General features: G+C 40.5%; 1 protein-coding gene across 1 annotated transcript in view; it reads left to right on the top strand.

Annotated features, from left to right (window-relative positions):
- The window catches only part of LOC115147894 (B-cell receptor CD22-like), a 206,691-nt gene extending 183,494 nt beyond the window's left edge, over positions 1-23,197 (top strand). The window contains exon 19 of the mRNA XM_029690153.1: positions 23,015-23,197. Within this exon, the coding sequence (XP_029546013.1) occupies positions 23,015-23,087 (73 nt within the window). The 3' untranslated portion in view covers positions 23,088-23,197. The remainder of the gene's footprint in view (positions 1-23,014) is intronic.
- Positions 23,198-24,151: the final 954 nt, after the last annotated feature.

Below are 24,151 nucleotides of genomic sequence, written 5' to 3'. Positions count from 1 at the left end.
TACATGTCTGTTCAGTGGACTAATACATGTCTGTTCAGTGGACTAATACATGTATGTTCAGTGGACAACTAATGTATGTTTAGTGGACTAATACATGTATGTTCAGTGGGCTAATACATGTCTGTTCAGTGGACTAATACATGTCTGTTCAGTGGACTAATACATATATGTTCAGTGGACTAATACAATTGAAGTTGACTAAAGTGACAATATGAGGAGTACAGAATGACTGTTTGAGAGCATCAATGTAAAATGACAATCTGTCTGTATCCTCTTAGCATGTGGGGGAGCTGGGTGTACAAATGACTGTTTTATTATGTAAATCAGTTGTACTAATTCCTAATAAAATCCAGTTTAATCAAATCATATGTAGTGTCATTATTAATGTAATGTCATTATTCAGAAAGGTTATGTATAACGGTGTTATAAAAACCAAATACAGTTTTAGCAACAAGTTTGGGGAATGAACACCACCCCCACCAGAACTAGTGTTTCTCAAACCTCTCAGGAGGGACCCATCTATCCCCTCTCCATATTGTAGCCACCAATGAAGAAATACAAGTAGCCGATGACATGTAAGACAGACATTTCTTGTAAAGTCCCTCTCTCTCCTCATGAAGATGTTCACACCTTTCTTAAAGCCCTTCACCGACATGTTGGTTGCCAGGAAGAGGCATCATGAAGACAGGAAGCCAGCTCTGCAGCACCTTTCAGCCCCTCAGTACATTAAGTTGCTGTCAACCACAGAACTCACACCCTTCTGTTTCATTCTCTTCTTGGACAGTAAGCTCACCTCCCCTCTCTCTCCTCACGCTGTAAGTACGATGGATGATGTCTATCTTTTCATTATTATTTGTTTCTAGTCATCAAACTTCTGCAGGGCATGGATATTCAAACTTCTGTTGGGCATGACAATTCCAAATTCTGCAGGGCATGACAATATTTTTATATTGTTGTTTTGTTTGGCTGTTAGCCTAGACATACATAATGTAAACCTACACACAGCGTATTTGTCTGTTAACCTAGACATACATAATGTAGACCTACATACAGTGTGTTTCTCCGTTAACCTAGACATACATAATGTAGACCTACATACAGTTTGTTTGTCTGTTAGCCTAGTTATACATAATGTAGACCTACATACAGTGTGTTTGTCCGTTAACCTAGACATACATAATGTAGACCTACATACAGTGTGTTTGTCCGTTAACCTAGACATACATAATGTAGACCTACATACGGTTTGTTTGTCTGTTAACCCAGACACACATAATGTAGACCTACATACAGAATTAGAGTGTGAGTTATGTTTTTCATGTGAATCTCTTTGTAAGATCTCTTTGGATAATGGTTTCATGTATTTTCGGGTTTATTATGTATTTTTAAGTGCAAAAAGATGATGACTTCTGTGACAGCATGGGCAGCATCATTGAGGGCTGTATCCATTTTAAAGTAGTTCATTTCCTCTTCAACTTCCATGAGTTTAATGACGTGGTTTAAAGTATAATACTTTAAATGCTGTGTTGAGGACTCTGATAGCAATAGATTGCTGTGGAGACTTTCTAGAAAATGGACTAAAGTAAGAGTGAAAATAGAAGTAAGATTGATTGACTGGATGCTTCCTAAGAGCTCAGGAATTAACATTAGACACAGTGACGGTGGGTTGTGTTCAGGAGTAGTATTAACATGAGACAGTGATGGTGGGTTGTGTTTAGGAGTAGTATTAACATGAGACACAGTGATGGTGGGTTGTGTTTAGGAGTAGTATTAACATGAGACACAGTGACGGTGGATTGTGTTTAGGAGTAGTATTAACATGAGACAGTGATGGTGGGTTGTGTTTAGGAGTAGTATTAACATGAGACACAGTGATGGTGGGTTGTGTTTAGGAGTAGTATTAACATGAGACAGTGATGGTGGGTTGTGTTTAGGAGTAGTATTAACATGAGACAGTGATGGTGGGTTGTGTTTAGGAGTAGTATTAACATGAGACACAGTGATGGTGGGTTGTGTTTAGGAGTAGTATTAACATGAGACACAGTGACAGTGGGTTGTGTTTAGGAGTAGTATTAACATGAGACACAGTGACGGTGGGTTGTGTTTAGGAGTAGTATTAACATGAGACACAGTGATGTTGGGTTGTGTTTAGGAGTAGTATTAACATAGTATTAACATGAGACACAGTGATGGTGGGTTGTGTTTAGGAGTAGTATTAACATGAGACACAGTGATGGTGGGTTGTGTTTAGGAGTAGTATTAACATAGTATTAACATGAGACACAGTGATGGTGGGTTGTGTTTAGGAGTAGTATTAACATGAGACACAGTGATGGTGGGTTGTGTTTAGGAGTAGTATTAACATGAGACACAGTGATGGTGGGTTGTGTTTAGGAGTAGTATTAACATAGTATTAACATGAGACACAGTGATGGTGGGTTGTGTTTAGGAGTAGTATTAACATGAGACACAGTGATGGTGGGTTGTGTTTAGGAGTAGTATTAACATGAGACACGGTGATGGTGGGTTGTGTTTAGGAGTAGTATTAACATGAGACACAGTGACGGTGGGTTGTGTTTAGGAGTAGTATTAACATGAGACACAGTCATGGTGGGTTGTGTTTAGGAGTAGTATTAACACGAGACACAGTGACGGTGGGTTGTTTTAAACGGTAATATTAACATGAGACACAGTGATGGTGGGTTGTGTTTAGGAGTAGTATTAACATGATACACAGTGACGGTGGGTTGTGTTTAGGAGTAGTATTAACATGAGACAGTGATGGTGGGTTGTGTTTAGGAATAGTATTAACATGAGACACAGTGATGGTGGGTTGTGGTTAGGAGTAGTATTAACATGAGACACAGTGATGGTGGGTTGTGTTTAGGAGTAGTATTAACATGAGACACAGTGATGGTGGGTAGTGTTTAGGAGTAGTATTAACATGAGACACAGTGATGGTGGGTTGTGTTTAGGAGTAGTATTAACATAGTATTAACATGAGACACAGTGATGGTGGGTTGTGTTTAGGAGTAGTTTTAACATGAGACACAGTGATGGTGGGTTGTGTTTAGGAGTAGTATTAACATGAGACACAGTGATGGTGGGTTGTATTTAGGAGTAGTATTAACATGAGACACAGTGATGGTGGGTTGTGTTTAGGAGTAGTATTAACATGAGACACAGTGATGGTGGGTTATGTTTAGGAGTAGTATTAACATGAGACACAGTGACGGTGGCATGTGTTTAGGAGTAGTATTAACATGAGACACAGTGATGGTGGGTTGTGTTTAGGAGTAGTATTAACATGAGACACAGTGATGGTGGGTTGTGTTTAGGAGTAGTATTAACATGAGACACAGTGATGGTGGGTTGTGTTTAGGAGTAGTATTAACATGAGACACAGTGATGGTGGGTTGTGTTTAGGAGTAGTATTAACATGAGACACAGTGACGGTGGGTTGTGTTTAGGAGTAGTATTAACATGAGACACAGTGATGTTGGGTTGTGTTTAGGAGTAGTATTAACATAGTATTAACATGAGACACAGTGATGGTGGGTTGTGTTTAGGAGTAGTATTAACATGAGACACAGTGATGGTGGGTTGTGTTTAGGAGTAGTATTAACATGAGACACAGTGATGGTGGGTTGTGTTTAGGAGTAGTATTAACATAGTATTAACATGAGACACAGTGATGGTGGGTTGTGTTTAGGAGTAGTATTAACATGAGACACAGTGATGGTGGGTTGTGTTTAGGAGTAGTATTAACATGAGACACGGTGATGGTGGGTTGTGTTTAGGAGTAGTATTAACATGAGACACAGTGACGGTGGGTTGTGTTTAGGAGTAGTATTAACATGAGACACAGTCATGGTGGGTTGTGTTTAGGAGTAGTATTAACATGAGACACAGTGACGGTGGGTTGTTTTAAACGGTAATATTAACATGAGACACAGTGATGGTGGGTTGTGTTTAGGAGTAGTATTAACATGAGACACAGTGACGGTGGGTTGTGTTTAGGAGTAGTATTAACATGAGACAGTGATGGTGGGTTGTGTTTAGGAATAGTATTAACATGAGACACAGTGATGGTGGGTTGTGGTTAGGAGTAGTATTAACATGAGACACAGTGATGGTGGGTTGTGTTTAGGAGTAGTATTAACATAGTATTAACATGAGACACAGTGATGGTGGGTTGTGTTTAGGAGTAGTTTTAACATGAGACACAGTGATGGTGGGTTGTGTTTAGGAGTAGTATTAACATGAGACTCAGTGATGGTGGGTTGTGTTTAGGAGTAGTATTAACATGAGACACAGTGATGGTGGGTTGTGTTTAGGAGTAGTATTAACATAGTATTAACATGAGACACAGTGATGGTGGGTTGTGTTTAGGAGTAGTTTTAACATGAGACACAGTGATGGTGGGTTGTGTTTAGGAGTAGTATTAACATGAGACTCAGTGATGGTGGGTTGTGTTTAGGAGTAGTATTAACATGAGACACAGTGATGGTGGGTTGTGTTTAGGAGTAGTTTTAACATGAGACACAGTGATGGTGGGTTGTGTTTAGGAGTAGTATTAACATGAGACTCAGTGATGGTGGGTTGTGTTTAGGAGTAGTATTAACATGAGACACAGTGATGGTGGGTTGTGTTTAGGAGTAGTATTAACATAGTATTAACATGAGACACAGTGATGGTGGGTTGTGTTTAGGAGTAGTTTTAACATGAGACACAGTGATGGTGGGTTGTGTTTAGGAGTAGTATTAACATGAGACTCAGTGATGGTGGGTTGTGTTTAGGAGTAGTATTAACATGAGACACAGTGATGGTGGGTTGTATTTAGGAGTAGTATTAACATGAGACACAGTGATGGTGGGTTGTGTTTAGGAGTAGTATTAACATGAGACACAGTGATGGTGGGTTATGTTTAGGAGTAGTATTAACATGAGACACAGTGACGGTGGCATGTGTTTAGGAGTAGTATTAACATGAGACACAGTGATGGTGGGTTGTGTTTAGGAGTAGTATTAACATGAGACACAGTGATGGTGGGTTGTGTTTAGGAGTAGTATTAACATGAGACACAGTGATGGTGGGTTGTGTTTAGGAGTAGTATTAACATGAGATACAGTGATGGTGGGTTGTGTTTACGAGTAGTATTAACATGAGACACAGTGACGGTGGGTTGTGTTTAGGAGTAGTATTAACATGAGACACAGTGATGTTGGGTTGTGTTTAGGAGTAGTATTAACATAGTATTAACATGAGACACAGTGATGGTGGGTTGTGTTTAGGAGTAGTATTAACATGAGACACAGTGATGGTGGGTTGTGTTTAGGAGTAGTATTAACATAGTATTAACATGAGACACAGTGATGGTGGGTTGTGTTTAGGAGTAGTATTAACATGAGACACAGTGATGGTGGGTTGTGTTTAGGAGTAGTATTAACATGAGACACAGTGATGGTGGGTTGTGTTTAGGAGTAGTATTAACATAGTATTAACATGAGACACAGTGATGGTGGGTTGTGTTTAGGAGTAGTATTAACATGAGACACAGTGATGGTGGGTTGTGTTTAGGAGTAGTATTAACATGAGACACGGTGATGGTGGGTTGTGTTTAGGAGTAGTATTAACATGAGACACAGTGACGGTGGGTTGTGTTTAGGAGTAGTATTAACATGAGACACAGTCATGGTGGGTTGTGTTTAGGAGTAGTATTAACATGAGACACAGTGACGGTGGGTTGTTTTAAACGGTAATATTAACATGAGACACAGTGATGGTGGGTTGTGTTTAGGAGTAGTATTAACATGAGACACAGTGACGGTGGGTTGTGTTTAGGAGTAGTATTAACATGAGACAGTGATGGTGGGTTGTGTTTTTGAATAGTATTAACATGAGACACAGTGATGGTGGGTTGTGGTTAGGAGTAGTATTAACATGAGACACAGTGATGGTGGGTTGTGTTTAGGAGTAGTATTAACATGAGACACAGTGATGGTGGGTTGTGTTTAGGAGTAGTATTAACATGAGACACAGTGATGGTGGGTTGTGTTTAGGAGTAGTATTAACATAGTATTAACATGAGACACAGTGATGGTGGGTTGTGTTTAGGAGTAGTTTTAACATGAGACACAGTGATGGTGGGTTGTGTTTAGGAGTAGTATTAACATGAGACTCAGTGATGGTGGGTTGTGTTTAGGAGTAGTATTAACATGAGACACAGTGATGGTGGGTTGTATTTAGGAGTAGTATTAACATGAGACACAGTGATGGTGGGTTGTGTTTAGGAGTAGTATTAACATGAGACACAGTGATGGTGGGTTATGTGTAGGAGTAGTATTAACATGAGACACAGTGACGGTGGCATGTGTTTAGGAGTAGTATTAACATGAGACACAGTGATGGTGGGTTGTGTTTAGGAGTAGTATTAACATGAGACACAGTGATGGTGGGTTGTGTTTAGGAGTAGTATTAACATGAGACACAGTGATGGTGGGTTGTGTTTAGGAGTAGTATTAACATGAGACACAGTGATGGTGGGTTGTGTTTAGGAGTAGTATTAACATGAGACACAGTGACGGTGGGTTGTGTTTAGGAGTAGTATTAACATGAGACACAGTGATGTTGGGTTGTGTTTAGGAGTAGTATTAACATAGTATTAACATGAGACACAGTGATGGTGGGTTGTGTTTAGGAGTAGTATTAACATGAGACACAGTGATGGTGGGTTTTGTTTAGGAGTAGTATTAACATGAGACACAGTGATGGTGGGTTGTGTTTAGGAGTAGTATTAACATAGTATTAACATGAGACACAGTGATGGTGGGTTGTGTTTAGGAGTAGTATTAACATGAGACACGGTGATGGTGGGTTGTGTTTAGGAGTAGTATTAACATGAGACACAGTGACGGTGGGTTGTGTTTAGGAGTAGTATTAACATGAGACACAGTCATGGTGGGTTGTGTTTAGGAGTAGTATTAACATGAGACACAGTGACGGTGGGTTGTTTTAAACGGTAATATTAACATGAGACACAGTGATGGTGGGTTGTGTTTAGGAGTAGTATTAACATGAGACACAGTGACGGTGGGTTGTGTTTAGGAGTAGTATTAACATGAGACACAGTGATGGTGGGTTATGTTTAGGAGTAGTATTAACATGAGACACAGTGACGGTGGCATGTGTTTAGGAGTAGTATTAACATGAGACACAGTGATGGTGGGTTGTGTTTAGGAGTAGTATTAACATGAGACACAGTGATGGTGGGTTGTGTTTAGGAGTAGTATTAACATGAGACACAGTGATGGTGGGTTGTGTTTAGGAGTAGTATTAACATGAGACACAGTGATGGTGGGTTGTGTTTACGAGTAGTATTAACATGAGACACAGTGACGGTGGGTTGTGTTTAGGAGTAGTATTAACATGAGACACAGTGATGTTGGGTTGTGTTTAGGAGTAGTATTAACATAGTATTAACATGAGACACAGTGATGGTGGGTTGTGTTTAGGAGTAGTATTAACATGAGACACAGTGATGGTGGGTTGTGTTTAGGAGTAGTATTAACATAGTATTAACATGAGACACAGTGATGGTGGGTTGTGTTTAGGAGTAGTATTAACATGAGACACAGTGATGGTGGGTTGTGTTTAGGAGTAGTATTAACATGAGACACAGTGATGGTGGGTTGTGTTTAGGAGTAGTATTAACATAGTATTAACATGAGACACAGTGATGGTGGGTTGTGTTTAGGAGTAGTATTAACATGAGACACAGTGATGGTGGGTTGTGTTTAGGAGTAGTATTAACATGAGACACGGTGATGGTGGGTTGTGTTTAGGAGTAGTATTAACATGAGACACAGTGACGGTGGGTTGTGTTTAGGAGTAGTATTAACATGAGACACAGTCATGGTGGGTTGTGTTTAGGAGTAGTATTAACATGAGACACAGTGACGGTGGGTTGTTTTAAACGGTAATATTAACATGAGACACAGTGATGGTGGGTTGTGTTTAGGAGTAGTATTAACATGAGACACAGTGACGGTGGGTTGTGTTTAGGAGTAGTATTAACATGAGACAGTGATGGTGGGTTGTGTTTTTGAATAGTATTAACATGAGACACAGTGATGGTGGGTTGTGGTTAGGAGTAGTATTAACATGAGACACAGTGATGGTGGGTTGTGTTTAGGAGTAGTATTAACATGAGACACAGTGATGGTGGGTTGTGTTTAGGAGTAGTATTAACATGAGACACAGTGATGGTGGGTTGTGTTTAGGAGTAGTATTAACATAGTATTAACATGAGACACAGTGATGGTGGGTTGTGTTTAGGAGTAGTTTTAACATGAGACACAGTGATGGTGGGTTGTGTTTAGGAGTAGTATTAACATGAGACTCAGTGATGGTGGGTTGTGTTTAGGAGTAGTATTAACATGAGACACAGTGATGGTGGGTTGTATTTAGGAGTAGTATTAACATGAGACACAGTGATGGTGGGTTGTGTTTAGGAGTAGTATTAACATGAGACACAGTGATGGTGGGTTATGTGTAGGAGTAGTATTAACATGAGACACAGTGACGGTGGCATGTGTTTAGGAGTAGTATTAACATGAGACACAGTGATGGTGGGTTGTGTTTAGGAGTAGTATTAACATGAGACACAGTGATGGTGGGTTGTGTTTAGGAGTAGTATTAACATGAGACACAGTGATGGTGGGTTGTGTTTAGGAGTAGTATTAACATGAGACACAGTGATGGTGGGTTGTGTTTAGGAGTAGTATTAACATGAGACACAGTGACGGTGGGTTGTGTTTAGGAGTAGTATTAACATGAGACACAGTGATGTTGGGTTGTGTTTAGGAGTAGTATTAACATAGTATTAACATGAGACACAGTGATGGTGGGTTGTGTTTAGGAGTAGTATTAACATGAGACACAGTGATGGTGGGTTGTGTTTAGGAGTAGTATTAACATGAGACACAGTGATGGTGGGTTGTGTTTAGGAGTAGTATTAACATAGTATTAACATGAGACACAGTGATGGTGGGTTGTGTTTAGGAGTAGTATTAACATGAGACACGGTGATGGTGGGTTGTGTTTAGGAGTAGTATTAACATGAGACACAGTGACGGTGGGTTGTGTTTAGGAGTAGTATTAACATGAGACACAGTCATGGTGGGTTGTGTTTAGGAGTAGTATTAACATGAGACACAGTGACGGTGGGTTGTGTTTAGGAGTAGTATTAACATGAGACACAGTGACGGTGGGTTGTGTTTAGGAGTAGTATTAACATGAGACAGTGATGGTGGGTTGTGTTTAGGAATAGTATTAACATGAGACACAGTGATGGTGGGTTGTGGTTAGGAGTAGTATTAACATGAGACACAGTGATGGTGGGTTGTGTTTAGGAGAAGTATTAACATGAGACACAGTGATGGTGGGTTGTGTTTAGGAGTAGTATTAACATGAGACACAGTGATGGTGGGTTGTGTTTAGGAGTAGTATTAACATAGTATTAACATGAGACACAGTGATGGTGGGTTGTGTTTAGGAGTAGTATTAACATGAGACACAGTGATGGTGGGTTGTGTTTAGGAGTAGTATTAACATGAGACACGGTGATGGTGGGTTGTGTTTAGGAGTAGTATTAACATGAGACACAGTGACGGTGGGTTGTGTTTAGGAGTAGTATTAACATGAGACACAGTCATGGTGGGTTGTGTTTAGGAGTAGTATTAACATGAGACACAGTGACGGTGGGTTGTTTTAAACGGTAATATTAACATGAGACACAGTGATGGTGGGTTGTGTTTAGGAGTAGTATTAACATGAGACACAGTGACGGTGGGTTGTGTTTAGGAGTAGTATTAACATGAGACAGTGATGGTGGGTTGTGTTTAGGAATAGTATTAACATGAGACACAGTGATGGTGGGTTGTGGTTAGGAGTAGTATTAACATGAGACACAGTGATGGTGGGTTGTGTTTAGGAGTAGTATTGGTACGTTAGTATATATATGGATAACAGGCTACATTAGACTATATATGGACAGCAGGCTACATTAGACTATATATGGATAACAGGCTACATTAGACTATATATGGATAACAGGCTACATTAGACTATATATGGATAACAGGCTACATTAGTCTATATATGGATAACAGACTATATTAGACTATATATGGATAACAGGCTACATTAGACTATATATGGATAACAGGCTACATTAGACTATATATGGATAACAGGCTACATTAGACTATATATGGATAACAGGCTACATTAGACTATATATGGATAACAGGCTACATTAGACTATATATAGATAACAGGCTACATTAGACTATATATGGATAACAGGCTACATTCGACTATATATGGATAACAGGCTACATTCGACTATATATGGATAACAGGCTACATTAGACTATATATGGATAACAGGCTACATTAGATTATATATGGATAACAGGCTACATTAGACTATATATGGATAACAGGCTACATTAGACTATATATGGATAACAGGCTACATTAGACTATATATGGATAACAGGCTACATTAGACTATATATGAATAACAGGCTACATTAGACTATATATGGATAACAGGCTACATTAGACTATATATGGATAACAGGCTACATTAGACTATACAGTATATGGACAGCAGCAGTCAATACAGCAGGCTATGGTGATGATGATACTGATTCCTCTACTAACTAATGCTACTACCAGAACTGTACACAAGGGTCAACAGTGTAACATAATATGATAGTGACATGTTGTATTACTACAGACATCAGTGTTTGTGTGATGAAATGTGACTTTGTCAAGTAGCCAGTGTTGTGTTTCACCATTCTATCTGATTCATTTCCAGTTTGTAATGTTGAAATTTTCCCAACATTATTGATGACATTATTATTAGGATGCTGCAGTAATTTTGAGATGCCAGTAGGTAGATCTCTAGCCTAGAACACTGGAACCTTCAGCATCACTTTGATACAGCTGATGAGGAGTGTAAATTGAATGTGTTTGTAGAATAGAATGAATGACATCATGGAACTGACCAAATGTAAATGGAACTTTGACCTGTTCCATGTAGAACTCAGAGGGACAAGGCAACACATTCTAGGATATTATAAACATTCTATATAGAATAATCAACATATTGTTAACCTGGTTTTGTATTTAATGAAAAGTGGAAATGGGGGACATTTTGTCCATTATAGAAATGTAGGGTCCACTCTAATACAATAACCTCCCTATTCTGACATGCTGTTCTGGTCCTCATGCATGTTAATGTCTTAAAGAGGAAGGAAAGGACAGTTCTGTATCAGCTACTTGTGTTCTGACTACTATAAATATGTATCAACCACAGAACTGACACTTACTAGCAGTTCCCACTCACTACCAGTCAGTTGACTCACTGTACAGACCTCTCCCCTTCAGTCTGTAAGTACTCTTGACAATATCTTGAAATATGACTAAAAACAAATAACAAACTATAAGTCATATACTTGAGGGTAATGTATCATTTGTCTTCTTGTTATGTTTTGAGCTGTGTTTTGGTTGATACATCAGGGTCAGTATTCATAAAGTGTCAATGTTTAGGAGTGTTGATCTACATAGGGATGAGATGATTAAACAGGGTTAAAAAGACATGCAAACAAATATTGTAACAGTGCAGTGTGCATGTGTGTGTGCGGGGGATTTGTACATTGCTAGACATGACCACCTTGTTGACCTGATAGCCAGCGAGGTGAGACAAGTAGTCTCACCAACAGCACATAAACAGCACATAAACATTGTTGTGTAAGGGGAAGCTGGTTTGATGTTCATGATGATGTGTTTTCCTGTGTGCCAAATACTCCAGATATTATTGTTGCTGGGGAGGTGCTCATTGTGGAAGTGGGCTGCTCATTTAACGGCTACATGGAGCAGGTCTTTACAGAGAAGCTGCTTAAATACCAGCCCCTCATGGCTCTTGGACAGTGTGTGTGTGTGTGTGTGTGTGTGTGTGTGTGTGTGTGTGTGTGTGTGTGTGTGTGTGTGTGTGTGTGTGTGTGTGTGTGTGTGTAAGTCATTGCTGTCTTGCGTCACAGCTTGGGGATAGGAGTTATCATTGAACCTGGTGGTCAGTCTTTAGGCTGCTGTACAGCTTGACGGACCGTAGAGGGTTGAACATTTATCCTCCTATATTTGGGGTTCTGAGAATAAAACAGCTTCACAACAATCAATGTATAAATATGTGTTTACAGTAATACACATCTGTTCAATAAGTGATTGTTGTTGTTGATGATGATGACTATTGTAAACGTTAGGAAATTGTTTTTGCATCATGTCATCTTAAATAGACAGACGTAGACAGACATGCAACACATCACACAATACATACATAGTGCAATAGACTTACAGACAGACAGTATTCACATAGACAACCATATAGCACAATACAACACAACACAATATGAGCCTGGTTCATTTTCAGTAATGAGGCCCTGTACCCCATTTACAGTTTCTACTTCAATGTATCAGGTGGAGTTATTCACCAGCTATAGAGTGAGTTGTTGTTTATGTTTCTAAGACTGCAGGGTGGGAGATGCAACAATGGCCTTGAGAACAGCAGGAAGTGTGTTGGTGGTCTTTCTCTGGTCTGTGACAGGTATGGTCTCATAACTGTTTTCAATTTACAAACATGTCTAAATGGTTAAGAGTCATTATGTTGTTCTGTTAGGCGTCTCCACTTCACTTTAATAGTTGTCTTTCACACATCATTGAGTGATGCTTATCTGTGGTTTCCATTCACACTCAACTCAGGAACTATGTCAACAAAATGTGGACCAACAATACTCTTATTGAGAGCCATTTTTGCTTAATTTTAATTTAATAAATGTTGTGTTATGTGACTGTGTTTCAGTGGTACTGGGTCAGAATGGCTGGAGTGTGACTTACACCACTCAGAGTATCTGTGCCTTGAAGGGGTCAGCAGTGGAGCTGTCCTGCTCTTACACATATCCCAGTGGTCATAAAGTCACATCAACCCTCTGGTTCACTAAAATGGAGACTGAAGATCTGGGTCAGGACCCAGAATATGCAGGTCATGTGGAGTATCGTGGGGATAAGGAGAAAGACTGTACACTGAGAATCACAGACCTGAGAGAGAGAGACTCATCTACATACAGGTTCAGATTACTAACAGATCAGGAAGGAGGGACATATACTGGCAAACTTGGAGTGACTTTGTCTGTCACAGGTAAAGTAAAAACCAGCTATTATTTTCAATTACAATTAGTTCTGGACAATTGTTGTGGTGTGTATGTATGATAGTCTGTATAACATAGGATGTCTTCCATCTTTGTATTAGAGTGAGAAGTCAGTGATAAAGGGATTTACAGTGATATTGTTTTTTCTCCAGGTCTTCAGGTGAAGGTGACTGGTGGACATCAGTATAAGATACTGACCTGTATCACCACCTGTACTCTGACTGACAACCCCACCTACATCTGGTACAAGAACGGACACAAAGTAAAGGAGGACTCTTCCAGCCTGTATTCAGACTACTTTAGTGATGCAGACAGCTACTCCTGTGCTGTTAAAGGCCATGAGAATCTCCTGCAATGTGTGAGTCTGGACTTTTACATACAACATTTGTTTCAGGTTGTCAGACGATCATTATTTAATTTGCTGTGAATGCGACGTCCACTTCTGCTTTAGTTCCGTATCCTTTGCCACGCAGTGTTGAATGGGCTTCAAGATATATAATCAAATTCATGAAAATGCAGTCAATGGATGAATTTACTTCTACCAGATACCTTTCATTACGTTTTTGCACCAAAGTTTAAAACTTCTTATGGATGGTGGCAGTATTGAGTAGCTTGGATGACTGATGTGCCCAGAGTAAACTGCCTGCTACTCACTCCCAGAAACTAAGATATGCATATTATTATTAGATTTGGATAGAAACCATTCTGAAGTTTCTAAAACTGTTTGAATGATGTCTGTGAGTATAACAGAACTCATATGGCAGACAAAAACCTGAGAAAAAATCCAAACAGGAAGTGGTCTGTAGGATTAATTCCCTATTCAAACTACAGTGTCTGTGGGGTCATTTTGCACTTCCTAAGGCTTCCACTAGATGTCAACAGTCTTTAGAACCTTGTTTGAGGCTTCTACTGTAAAGTGATGATGAATAAGAGCTACTGGAGTCAGAACACTGCCAGCAGGACATGAGCCTCAGGCATGCGTGCTCACGTGAGAAGTACCTCAGTTCCATAGCATTTATTGAAGACAAAGGATTTCTCCGATTGAAACTTTATTGCGGATTTACGATAAAACCATCCTAAAGATTGATTCTATACATCGTTTGACATGTTTCTATGAACTGTAATGGAAATGTTTGAGTTTTCGTCTGACATGCGCGTCCTGAATTTGGATTTGTGAACTGAAGGCGCGAACAAAAAGGAGGTATTTGGACATAAAGGATGGACTTTATCGAACAAAACAAACATTTATTGTGGACCTGGGATTCCTGGGAGTGCATTCTGATGAAGATCATCAAAGGTAAGTGAATATTTATAATGCTATTTCTGACTATTGTTGACTCCAACATGGCGGATATATTGTATGGCATGTTTTTGTGTCTTTGCGCCGTACTCAGATTATTGCTTTTTCAGTAAAGCTTTTTTGAAATCTGACACAGCGGTTGTATTAAGGAGAGGTTTATCTAAAGTTCCATGTATAACACTTGTATTTTCATGAACATTTATGATGAGTTTTTCTGTAAATTGATGTGGCTCTCTACAAAATCACCGGATGTTTTTGGAAGCAAAAGATTACTGAACATAACGCGCCAATGTAAACTGAGATTTTTGGATATAAATATGAACTTTATCGAACAAAACATACATGTATTGTGTAACATGAAGTCCTATGAGTGTCATCTGATGAAGATCAAAGGTTAGTGATTCATTTTCCCTCTATTTCTGCTTTTTGTGACTCCTCTCTTTGGCTGGAAAGTGGCTGTGTATTTGTGCGTGTAGGCGCTGACCTAACATAATCATATGTTTTGCTTTCGCCGTAAAGCCTTTTTGAAATCAGACACTGTGGCTGGATAAACAAGAAGTAAAGCTTTAAAATGGTGTATAATACTTGTATGTTTGAGGAATTTTAATTATGAGATTTTTGTTGTTTTGAATTTGCCGCCCTGCACTTTCACTGGCTGTCGTCACATCCGCTAACGGGATCAAGCCATAACAGGTTAAAAACTACAAAGCTGAGGGGATAGTCACTTCCTGGTTACTTTCACAGCATATGATTTAAACATGGTTGATTTTTGTTTTTCATTTATATTTGGAGATGGGGTGCCCCGATTGGCCTCATTCGTTAGTCAGTATGTGTTACACCTGTGCTGGCATGTGGGTTTTTATTTTGTTTGCCTCTTCTTGGGCAAATGTTGTGTGCGCTCGTGGTGGGCGCTCGTGGTGGGCACTCGTGGTGTGCGCTCGTGGTGGGCGCTCGTGGTGGGCGCTCGTGGTGGGCACTCGTGGTGTGCGCTCGTTGTGGGCGCTCGTGGTGGGCGCTCGTGTTGGGCGCTCGTGTCTTTTTGGTTCCAGTTGTTGATACTAGTCAATTTTCAATGGACACCCCCATGAGTGTCTTTCAGAACCCCTCCTAAAAACCCACTGGTCTCATTTTTATCTTTGTCAGTGACTCTTTTATTAATTCCCCCTTTTGTTTGGGTGACATTTTAGGTTATCTTGCTGGGGAACGTAACAACATAAGTGTATACAGTAGATATTGTAATTAAAGATGTATATAAAGGTGTTATATTGTCTTCTTGTATTTCAGGTCAGAAGTGTTGGAGTGTGACTTACACCCATCAGAGTATCTGTGTCTTGAAGGGGTCAACAGTGGACATATCCTGCTCTTACACATATCCCAGTTATCATGAGATCACAACAACTTTCTGGTTTACTAAATGGTCTGGTATGGATGCTGAAGATCTGAGCTCAGTGCCAGGGTATGAGGGTCATATAGAGTACCTTGGGGATAAGAAGAGTGACTGTACCCTGAGAATCACAGACCTGAGACTGAATGACTCTGCTGGGTAGAGGTTCAGATTCATAACATCTGGAGGAAAGTTTTCTGGCTCACCTGTCTCCCTGACTGTCACAGGTAATCTGTCACACATCTCATATCTATGACACATATCTAGATAGCTGGAATGTGAGTGTGGTTTTGTATGGATGCTAATCAAATCAAATCAAATCAAATCAAATTTATTTATATAGCCCTTCGTACATCAGCTGAAATCTCAAAGTGCTGTACAGAAACCCAGCCTAAAACCCCAAACAGCAAGCAATGCATGTGAAAGAAGCACGGTGGCTGGGAAAAACTCCCTAGGAAAAACTCCTGAGAAAGGCCAAAAACCTAGGAAGAAACCTAGAGAGGAACCAGGCTATGAGGGGTGGCCAGTCCTCTTCTGGCTGTGCCGGGTGGATATTATAACAGAACATAGTCAAGATGTTAAAATGTTTGTAAATGACCAGCATGGTCAAATAATAATAATCATAGTAATTGTCGAGGGTGCAACAAGCACGTCCGGTGAACAGGTCAGGGTTCCGTAGCCGCAGGCAGAACAGTTGAAACTGGAGCAGCAGCATGGCCAGGTGGACTGGGGACAGCAAGGAGTCATCATGCCAGGTAGTCCTAGGGCTCAGGTCCTCCGAGAGAAAGAAAGAGAATTAGAGAGAGCATATTTAAATTCACACAGGACACCGGATAAGACAAGAGAATACTCCAGATGTAACAGACTGACCCTAGCCCCCCGACACATAAACTACTGCAGCATAAATACTGGAGGCTGAGACAGGAGGGATCAGAAGACACTGTGGCCCCATCCGATGATACCCCCGGACAGGGCCAAACAGGCCGGATATAACCCCACCCACTTTGCCAAAGCACAGCCCCCACACCACTAGAGGGATATCTACAACCACCAACTTACCGTCCGAAGACAAGGCCGAGTATAGCCCACAAAGATGTCCGCCACGGCACAACCCAAGGGGGGGGCGCCAACCCAGACAGGAAGACCACGTCGGTGGCTCAACCTACTCAAGTGACGCACCCCTCCCATGGACGGCATGGAAGAACACCAGTAAGTCAGTGACTCAGCCCCTGTAAAAGGGTTAGAGGCAGAGAATCCCAGTGGGAAGAGGGGAACCGACAAGGCAGAGACAGCAAGGGCGGTTCGTTGCTCCAGCCTTTCCGTTCACCTTCACACTCCTGGGCCAGACTATACTTAATCATAGGACCTACTGAAGAGATAAGTCTTCAGTAAAGACTTAAAGGTTGAGACTGAGTCTGCGTCTCTCACATGGGTAGGCAGACCATTCCATAAAAATGGAGCTCTATAGGAGAAAGCCCTACCTCCAGCCGTTTGCTTAGAAATTCTAGGGACAATTAGGAGGCCTGCGTCTTGTGACCGTAGCGTACGTGTAGGTATGTACGGCAGGACCAAATCGGAAAGATAGGTAGGAGCAAGCCCATGTAATGCTTTGTAGGTTAGCAGTAAAACCTTGAAATCAGCCCTTGCCTTAACAGGAAGCCAGTGTAGGGAAGCTAGCACTGGAGTAATATGATCCAATTTTTTGGTTCTAGTCAGGATTCTAGCAGCCGTATTTAGCACTAACTGAAGTTTGTTTAGTGCTTTATCCGGGTAGCCGGAAAGTAGAGCATTGCAGTAGTCGAGCCTAGAAGTAACAAAAGCATGGATTAATTTTTCTGCGTCATTTTTGGACAGAAAGTTTCTGATTTTTGCAATGTTACGTAGATGGAAAAAAGCTGTCCTTGAAGCAGTCTTGATATGTTCTTCAAAAGAGAGATCAGGGTCCAGAGTAACGCCGAGGTCCTTCACAGTTTTATTTGAGACGACTGTACAACCATCCAGATTAATTGTCAGATTCAACAGAAGATCTCTTTGTTTCTTGGGACCTAGGACAAGCATCTCTGTTTTGTCCGAGTTTAAAAGTAGAAAATTTGCAGCCATCCACTTCCTTATGTCTGAAACACAGGCTTCTAGCGAGAGCAATTTTGGGGCTTCACCATGTTTCATTGAAATGTACAGCTGTGTGTCGTCCGCATAGCAGTGAAATTTAACATTATGTTTTCGAATGACATCCCCAAGAGGTAAAATATATAGTGAAAACAATAGTGGTCCTAGAACGGAACCTTGAGGAACACCGAAATTTACAATTGATTTGTCAGAGGACGAACCATTCACAGAGACAAACTGATATCTTTCCGACAGATAAGATCTAAACCAGGCCAGAACTTGTCCATGTAGACCAATTTGGGTTTCCAATCTCTCCAAAAGAATGTGGTGATCGATGGTATCAAAAGCGGCACTAAGATCTAGGAGCATGAGGACAGATGCAGAGCCTCGGTCTGACGTCATTAAAAGGTCATTTACCACCTTCACAAGTGCAGTCTCAGTGCTATGATGGGGTCTAAAACCAGACTGAAGCGTTTCGTATACATTGTTTGTCTTCAGGAAGGCAGTGAGTTGCTGCGCAACAACTTTTTCTAAAATTTTTGAGAGGAATGGAAGATTCGATATAGGCCGATAGTTTTTTATAATTTCTGGGTCAAGATTCGGCTTTTTCAAGAGAGGCTTTATTACTGCCACTTTTAGTGAGCTTGGTACACATCCGGTGGATAGAGAGCCGTTTATTATGTTCAACATAGGAGGGCCAAGCACAGGAAGCAGCTCTTTCAGTAGTTTAGTTGGAATAGGGTCCAGTATGCAGCTTGAGGGTTTGGAGGCCATGATTATTTTCATCATTGTGTCAAGAGATATAGTACTAAAACACTTTAGTATCTCCCTTGAGCCAAGGTCCTGGCAGAGTTGTGCAGACTCTGGACAATGAAGCCCTGGAGGAATACCCAGATTTAAAGAGGAGTCCGTAATTTGCTTTCTAATGATCATGATCTTTTCCTCAAAAAAGTTCATAAATTTATTACTGCTGAAGTGAAAGCCATCCTCCATTTGCGAATGCTGCTTTTTAGTTAGCTTTGCGACAGTGTCAAAAAGAAATTTCGGATTGTTCTTATTTTCCTCAATTAAGTTGGAAAAATAGGATGATCGTGCAGCAGTGAGGGCTCTTCGATACTGCACGGTACTGTCTTTCCAAGCTAGTCGGAAGACTTCCAGTTTAGTGTGGCGCCATTTCCGTTCCAATTTTCTGGAAGCTTGCTTCAGAGCTCGTGTATTTTCTGTATACCAGGGAGCTAGTTTCTTATGACAGATGTTTTTAATTTTTAGGGGTGCAACTGCATCTAGGGTATTGCGCAAGGTTGAATTGAGTTCCTCGGTTAGGTGGTTAACTGATTCTTGTCCTCTGACGTCCTTGGGTAGGCAGAGGGAGTCTGGAAGGGCATCAAGGAATCTTTGGGTTGTCTGAGAATTTATAGCACGACTTTTAATCTTCCTTGGTTGGGGTCTGAGCAGATTATTTGTTGCAATTGTAAACGCAATAAAATGGTGGTCCGATAATCCAGGATTATGAGGAAAAACATTAAGATCCACAACATTTATTCCATGGGACAAAACTAGGTCCAGAGTATGACTGTGGCAGTGAGTAGGTCCAGAAACATGTTGGACAAAACCCACTGAGTCGATGATGGCTCCGAAAGCCTTTTGGAGTGGGTCTGTGGACTTTTCCATGTGAATGTTAAAGTCACCAAAAATTAGAATATTATCTGCTATGACTACAAGATCCGATAGGAATTCAGGGAACTCAGTAAGGAACACTGCATATGGCCCAGGAGGCCTGTAAACAGTAGCTATAAAAAGTGATTGAGTAGGCTGCATAGATTTCATGACTAGAAGCTCAAAAGACGAAAACGTCATTGTTTTTTTTTTTGTAAATTGAAATTTGCTATCGTAAATGTTAGCAACACCTCCGCCTTTGCCGGATGCACGGGGGGTTTGGTCACTAGTGTAACCAGGGGGTGAGGCCTCATTTAACACAGTAAATTCATCAGGCTTAAGCCATGTTTCAGTCAGGCCAATCACATCAAGATTATGATCAGTGATTAGTTCATTGACTATAACTGCCTTGGAAGTGAGGGATCTAACATTAAGTAACCCAATTTTGAGATGTGAAGTATCACAATCTCTTTCAATAATGGCAGGAATGGAGGAGGTCTTTATACTAGTAAGATTACTGAAGCGAACACCGCCATTTTTAATTTTGCCCAACCAAGATCGAGGCACAGACACGGTCTCAATGGGGAAAGCTGAGCTGACTACGCTAACTGTGCTAGTGGCAGACTCCACTAAGCTGGCAGGCTGGCTAACCTAATGCATATGATGTGTGTGCTTCAGTGTATGCTGTGATTTTAGCTGTGCTTTTGTATGTTTGCTAATGAGAATGTTGTATTTTAATCTGTTTTTATTGATTCTATGGAACCCAGGACTTCCTGGAAAAAAGTGGAAATTATTACAGAGTTGCCTATCCTGACTAAATATATCAAATTAATTACCGTAATATCCTTGTTAAAGGGCAGTCATAAAGACACTGCAGTGTTATGTAACAGGGAAGAACAAATATAATATTTCACATAAGAGAACATATATAGGAGGAGAATAATGATTTGTTTCCTTTTACTCCAGACGTTGTGTTGAAAATGGATCCTACATCTGTGTCAGAGAGGGAGAATGTCACACTGACATGTAGAACCAAATGTACACTGGACCCCATCACAGCCTACAGTTGGTATAAGAATGGACAGTCTATACCAAACAGCAACACCTACTCTCCTGTCTATATCCTATTCTCAGTCAGCAGTGAGGATACAGGTAGATACTCCTGTGTTGTAGAAGACCATGAGGATCTCCCCTCTGCTGAAGAGACTCTCACTGTCACATGTAAGTACATGGGGGGTTTTAATGTCCAGTTTGATATACAGACAATGTTGATACTTGAATTTAGAATAGATTGTTTTCCACATAAATATATCTATCAATCAATATTTTAGTGTTTAACATCCATTTCCCTGAATTTGTGTTACTACAATGTCATCATTATTTTTAGTGATTCTGTTTCAGATTTTCTTTTATTAATAATTTATTATAATTTATAAACTATTTCAAACTCACCTGTAAAATGTAAACACAAATGTTACTATAAATAAATACAATGTATTTTACATCAGATGGCCCAAAGAACACCTCAGTGTCAGTCAGTCCCTCTGGTTAAATAGTGGAGGGCAGTTCAGTGACTCTGACCTGCAGCAGTGATGCCAACCCACCTGTGGACAAATACACCTGGTACAAGAAGAATGTAGCCTCACCAAAAGCATCAGGACAGAGTTACAGCATCCCTAACATCATCTCTGAGGACAGAGGAGAATATTACTGTGAGGCCCAGAATGGAAGAGGATCTATGAACTCTACAGCTCTGATGATCATTGTAGCAGGTAAAGTTCCATCTTCAATACTTCAATACAAAATGAAGTTCAATAACTAATCATGTTTCAAGGTAATCTTCTCATAGTTTGCCTTATAACAATTTGGTTTATAACTATATATGTGCTTCAAAATACAAGTATTGCATTAATGTCCAGTATTGCTGTATATTCATTTTCAGTTCATAATAACATGTACTCATATCATCTATATTATCTTTTAGAGAAACAAACCTCAGTTATAACTGCAGCTGTAGGAATCATACTGGTTGTTCTGGGTGTCATACTGGCTTCAAGTCTCTCTGGACTCATGTGGTTCAGGTGAGTGAAAATGCATATTTTAAATATTATTTAACTTTATTATCTTCATTACTTTATTAATATATTCATTCATTCATTTACAAAACAGGAAGAAGGCCTCCAAATCCACCTCTGACACAAGACACACAGCAGACAATGTACAGGTGAGTCTGTTCAAATGTAAGATCATTTTTATTGCTTTGTGGGAAATCTACACTCTTCATGCTGTCAGTCCCCAGGTCTATTTATATTGTCTGTTCTCTCTCCATCAGGGAGACTCTAGTCCAGTGTATGACGTCACAGACATGGCCATGACCCCTACTGCAGCACAGACAGCAGCCACCGTCGACCAGGATGACGTTCACTATGCCAGCGTCCACTTCTCTCGCTTCAAAAACCAGGAAGTGCCTCTGTACTCCACCGTCCAGCTGCATCAACCCCAGAAACAGGATGAGGATGTCCACTACGATGCTGTGAAATTCAACCTCCCCAGTGCTGCCCACCGGTGAGCATATTCTGCCATTACAACATAGAGCCAATTCTAGAGCATTGTGGATACACCACATTAAAGTAGAAGTTGGCTTTTTACAACCACATTTCTGTTTTTTATGTAAATGTTATAGAAGGGTCCAGACACCTTTTATTGCGACTTGTTTTAGAGAAACTTACCCCAACCAGCAATTCACTTCCTCATCCTCGTTCTGAAAAACGATGAACAAATGCTCCAAAAACACAAATATGTCCTTTTAGAAACAGAAAGCTCTCAGTATAGTGATGCAGGTCTTTAGATGTAACAGTTGTACACATGAAATTGGGTCATTCCGAACTTTATCCACAACGTTATATTCCATTTTGTGTGACTCGTGCTGTTTCCCCGTCCAACTGTTCTATTCTCTGTGTGTCATGCTGCTAGAACGGACGAGAGGCATCGTTCAAGTCTCAACAACATGGAACATAACGTTGAGGATTAAGTTCAGAATGACACAATTTCACTTGTACAACATATAAAGACATGCATCACTATAGACTACTTAGAGCTTTTTAGTTTCTAAAAGGATGTTTTGGGGTGTTTTTGGAGCCCACTGAACAACGAGGATGAGGAAGTGAATATCTGGTTGGGGATAGTTTCTCAAAAAAGAGTGAATTCGCCCCCAAAAAATCTGGACCCTCCTATAACATTCAGTTACATATGTTTTTAGATTTGGTTGTAAATAGGCTATATTCTTGATTACAGCTCATTCATATGCTGCTGCTTATTGGACGAGAAGACCATGATGTCATTAATAAGTGAAAGAGTTGACCCCTAGTGGCCACTAGTGATGTCATTTCCTTACAAACCCAACAATATAATGAGAGAGTGGTGGTTTTGAGGAACTGTTCTGTGTTCCAAATGGAACCCTATTCCCTATTTAGTGCACTACTTTTCACCAGAGCCATATATAGGCCTTGGTCAAAGTAAGGCACTATAAAGAGTATATGAAGGTTTTTGGGGGATGCAGATTCTGTTTAATTTCTGTTTCTCTCTCTTCAGACCCACGGTGGCACAAGCAGCTGAGGAGGACTCCTCTGTTCTCTACAGTACAGTCAACTAACCCAGAACCAAGAAGACCTGAACACAACAAACCCTGAACCAAGAAGAGCTGAACACAACAAACCCAGAAGACCTGAACACAACAAACCCAGAAACAAGAGGACCTGAACACAACAAACCCAGAACCAAGAGGACCTGAACACAACAAACCCAGAACCCACAGGACCTGAACACAACAAACCCAGAACCCAGAAGAGCGGAACACAACAAACCCAGAACCCAGAAGACCTGAACACAACAAACCCAGAAGCAAGAAGACCTGAACACAACAAACCCAGAACCAAGAATACCCGAACACAACAAACCCAGAAGCAAGAAGACCTGAACACAACAAACCCAGAACCAAGAAGACCTGAACACAACAAACCCAGAACCAAGAAGACCTGAACACAACAAACCCTGAACCAAGAATACCTGAACACAACAAACTCAGAAGCAAGAAGACCTGAACACAACAAACCCAGAACCAAGAATACCTGAACACAACAAACTCAGAACCAAGAAGACCTGAACATAACAAACCCAGAAGCAAGAAGACCTGAACACAACAAACCCAGAAGCAAGAAGACCTGAACACAACAAACCCAGAACCAAGAAGACCTGAACACAACAAACCCAGAACCAAGAAGACCTGAACACAACAAACCCAGAACCAAGAAGACCTGAACACAACAAACCCAGAACCAAGAAGACCTGAACACAACAAACCCAGAACCAAGAAGACCTGAACACAACAAGTTTGACAAAAACCTTGTATATCTGGAACCTTATATTCAAACT

The sequence above is a fragment of the Salmo trutta genome, chromosome 14, assembly GCF_901001165.1.
Source record: "Salmo trutta chromosome 14, fSalTru1.1, whole genome shotgun sequence".
NCBI lineage: Eukaryota > Metazoa > Chordata > Actinopteri > Salmoniformes > Salmonidae > Salmo > Salmo trutta.
The sequence above is the reverse complement of the archived record's forward strand: the minus strand, read 5'-3'. Positions and strand labels throughout refer to the sequence as shown.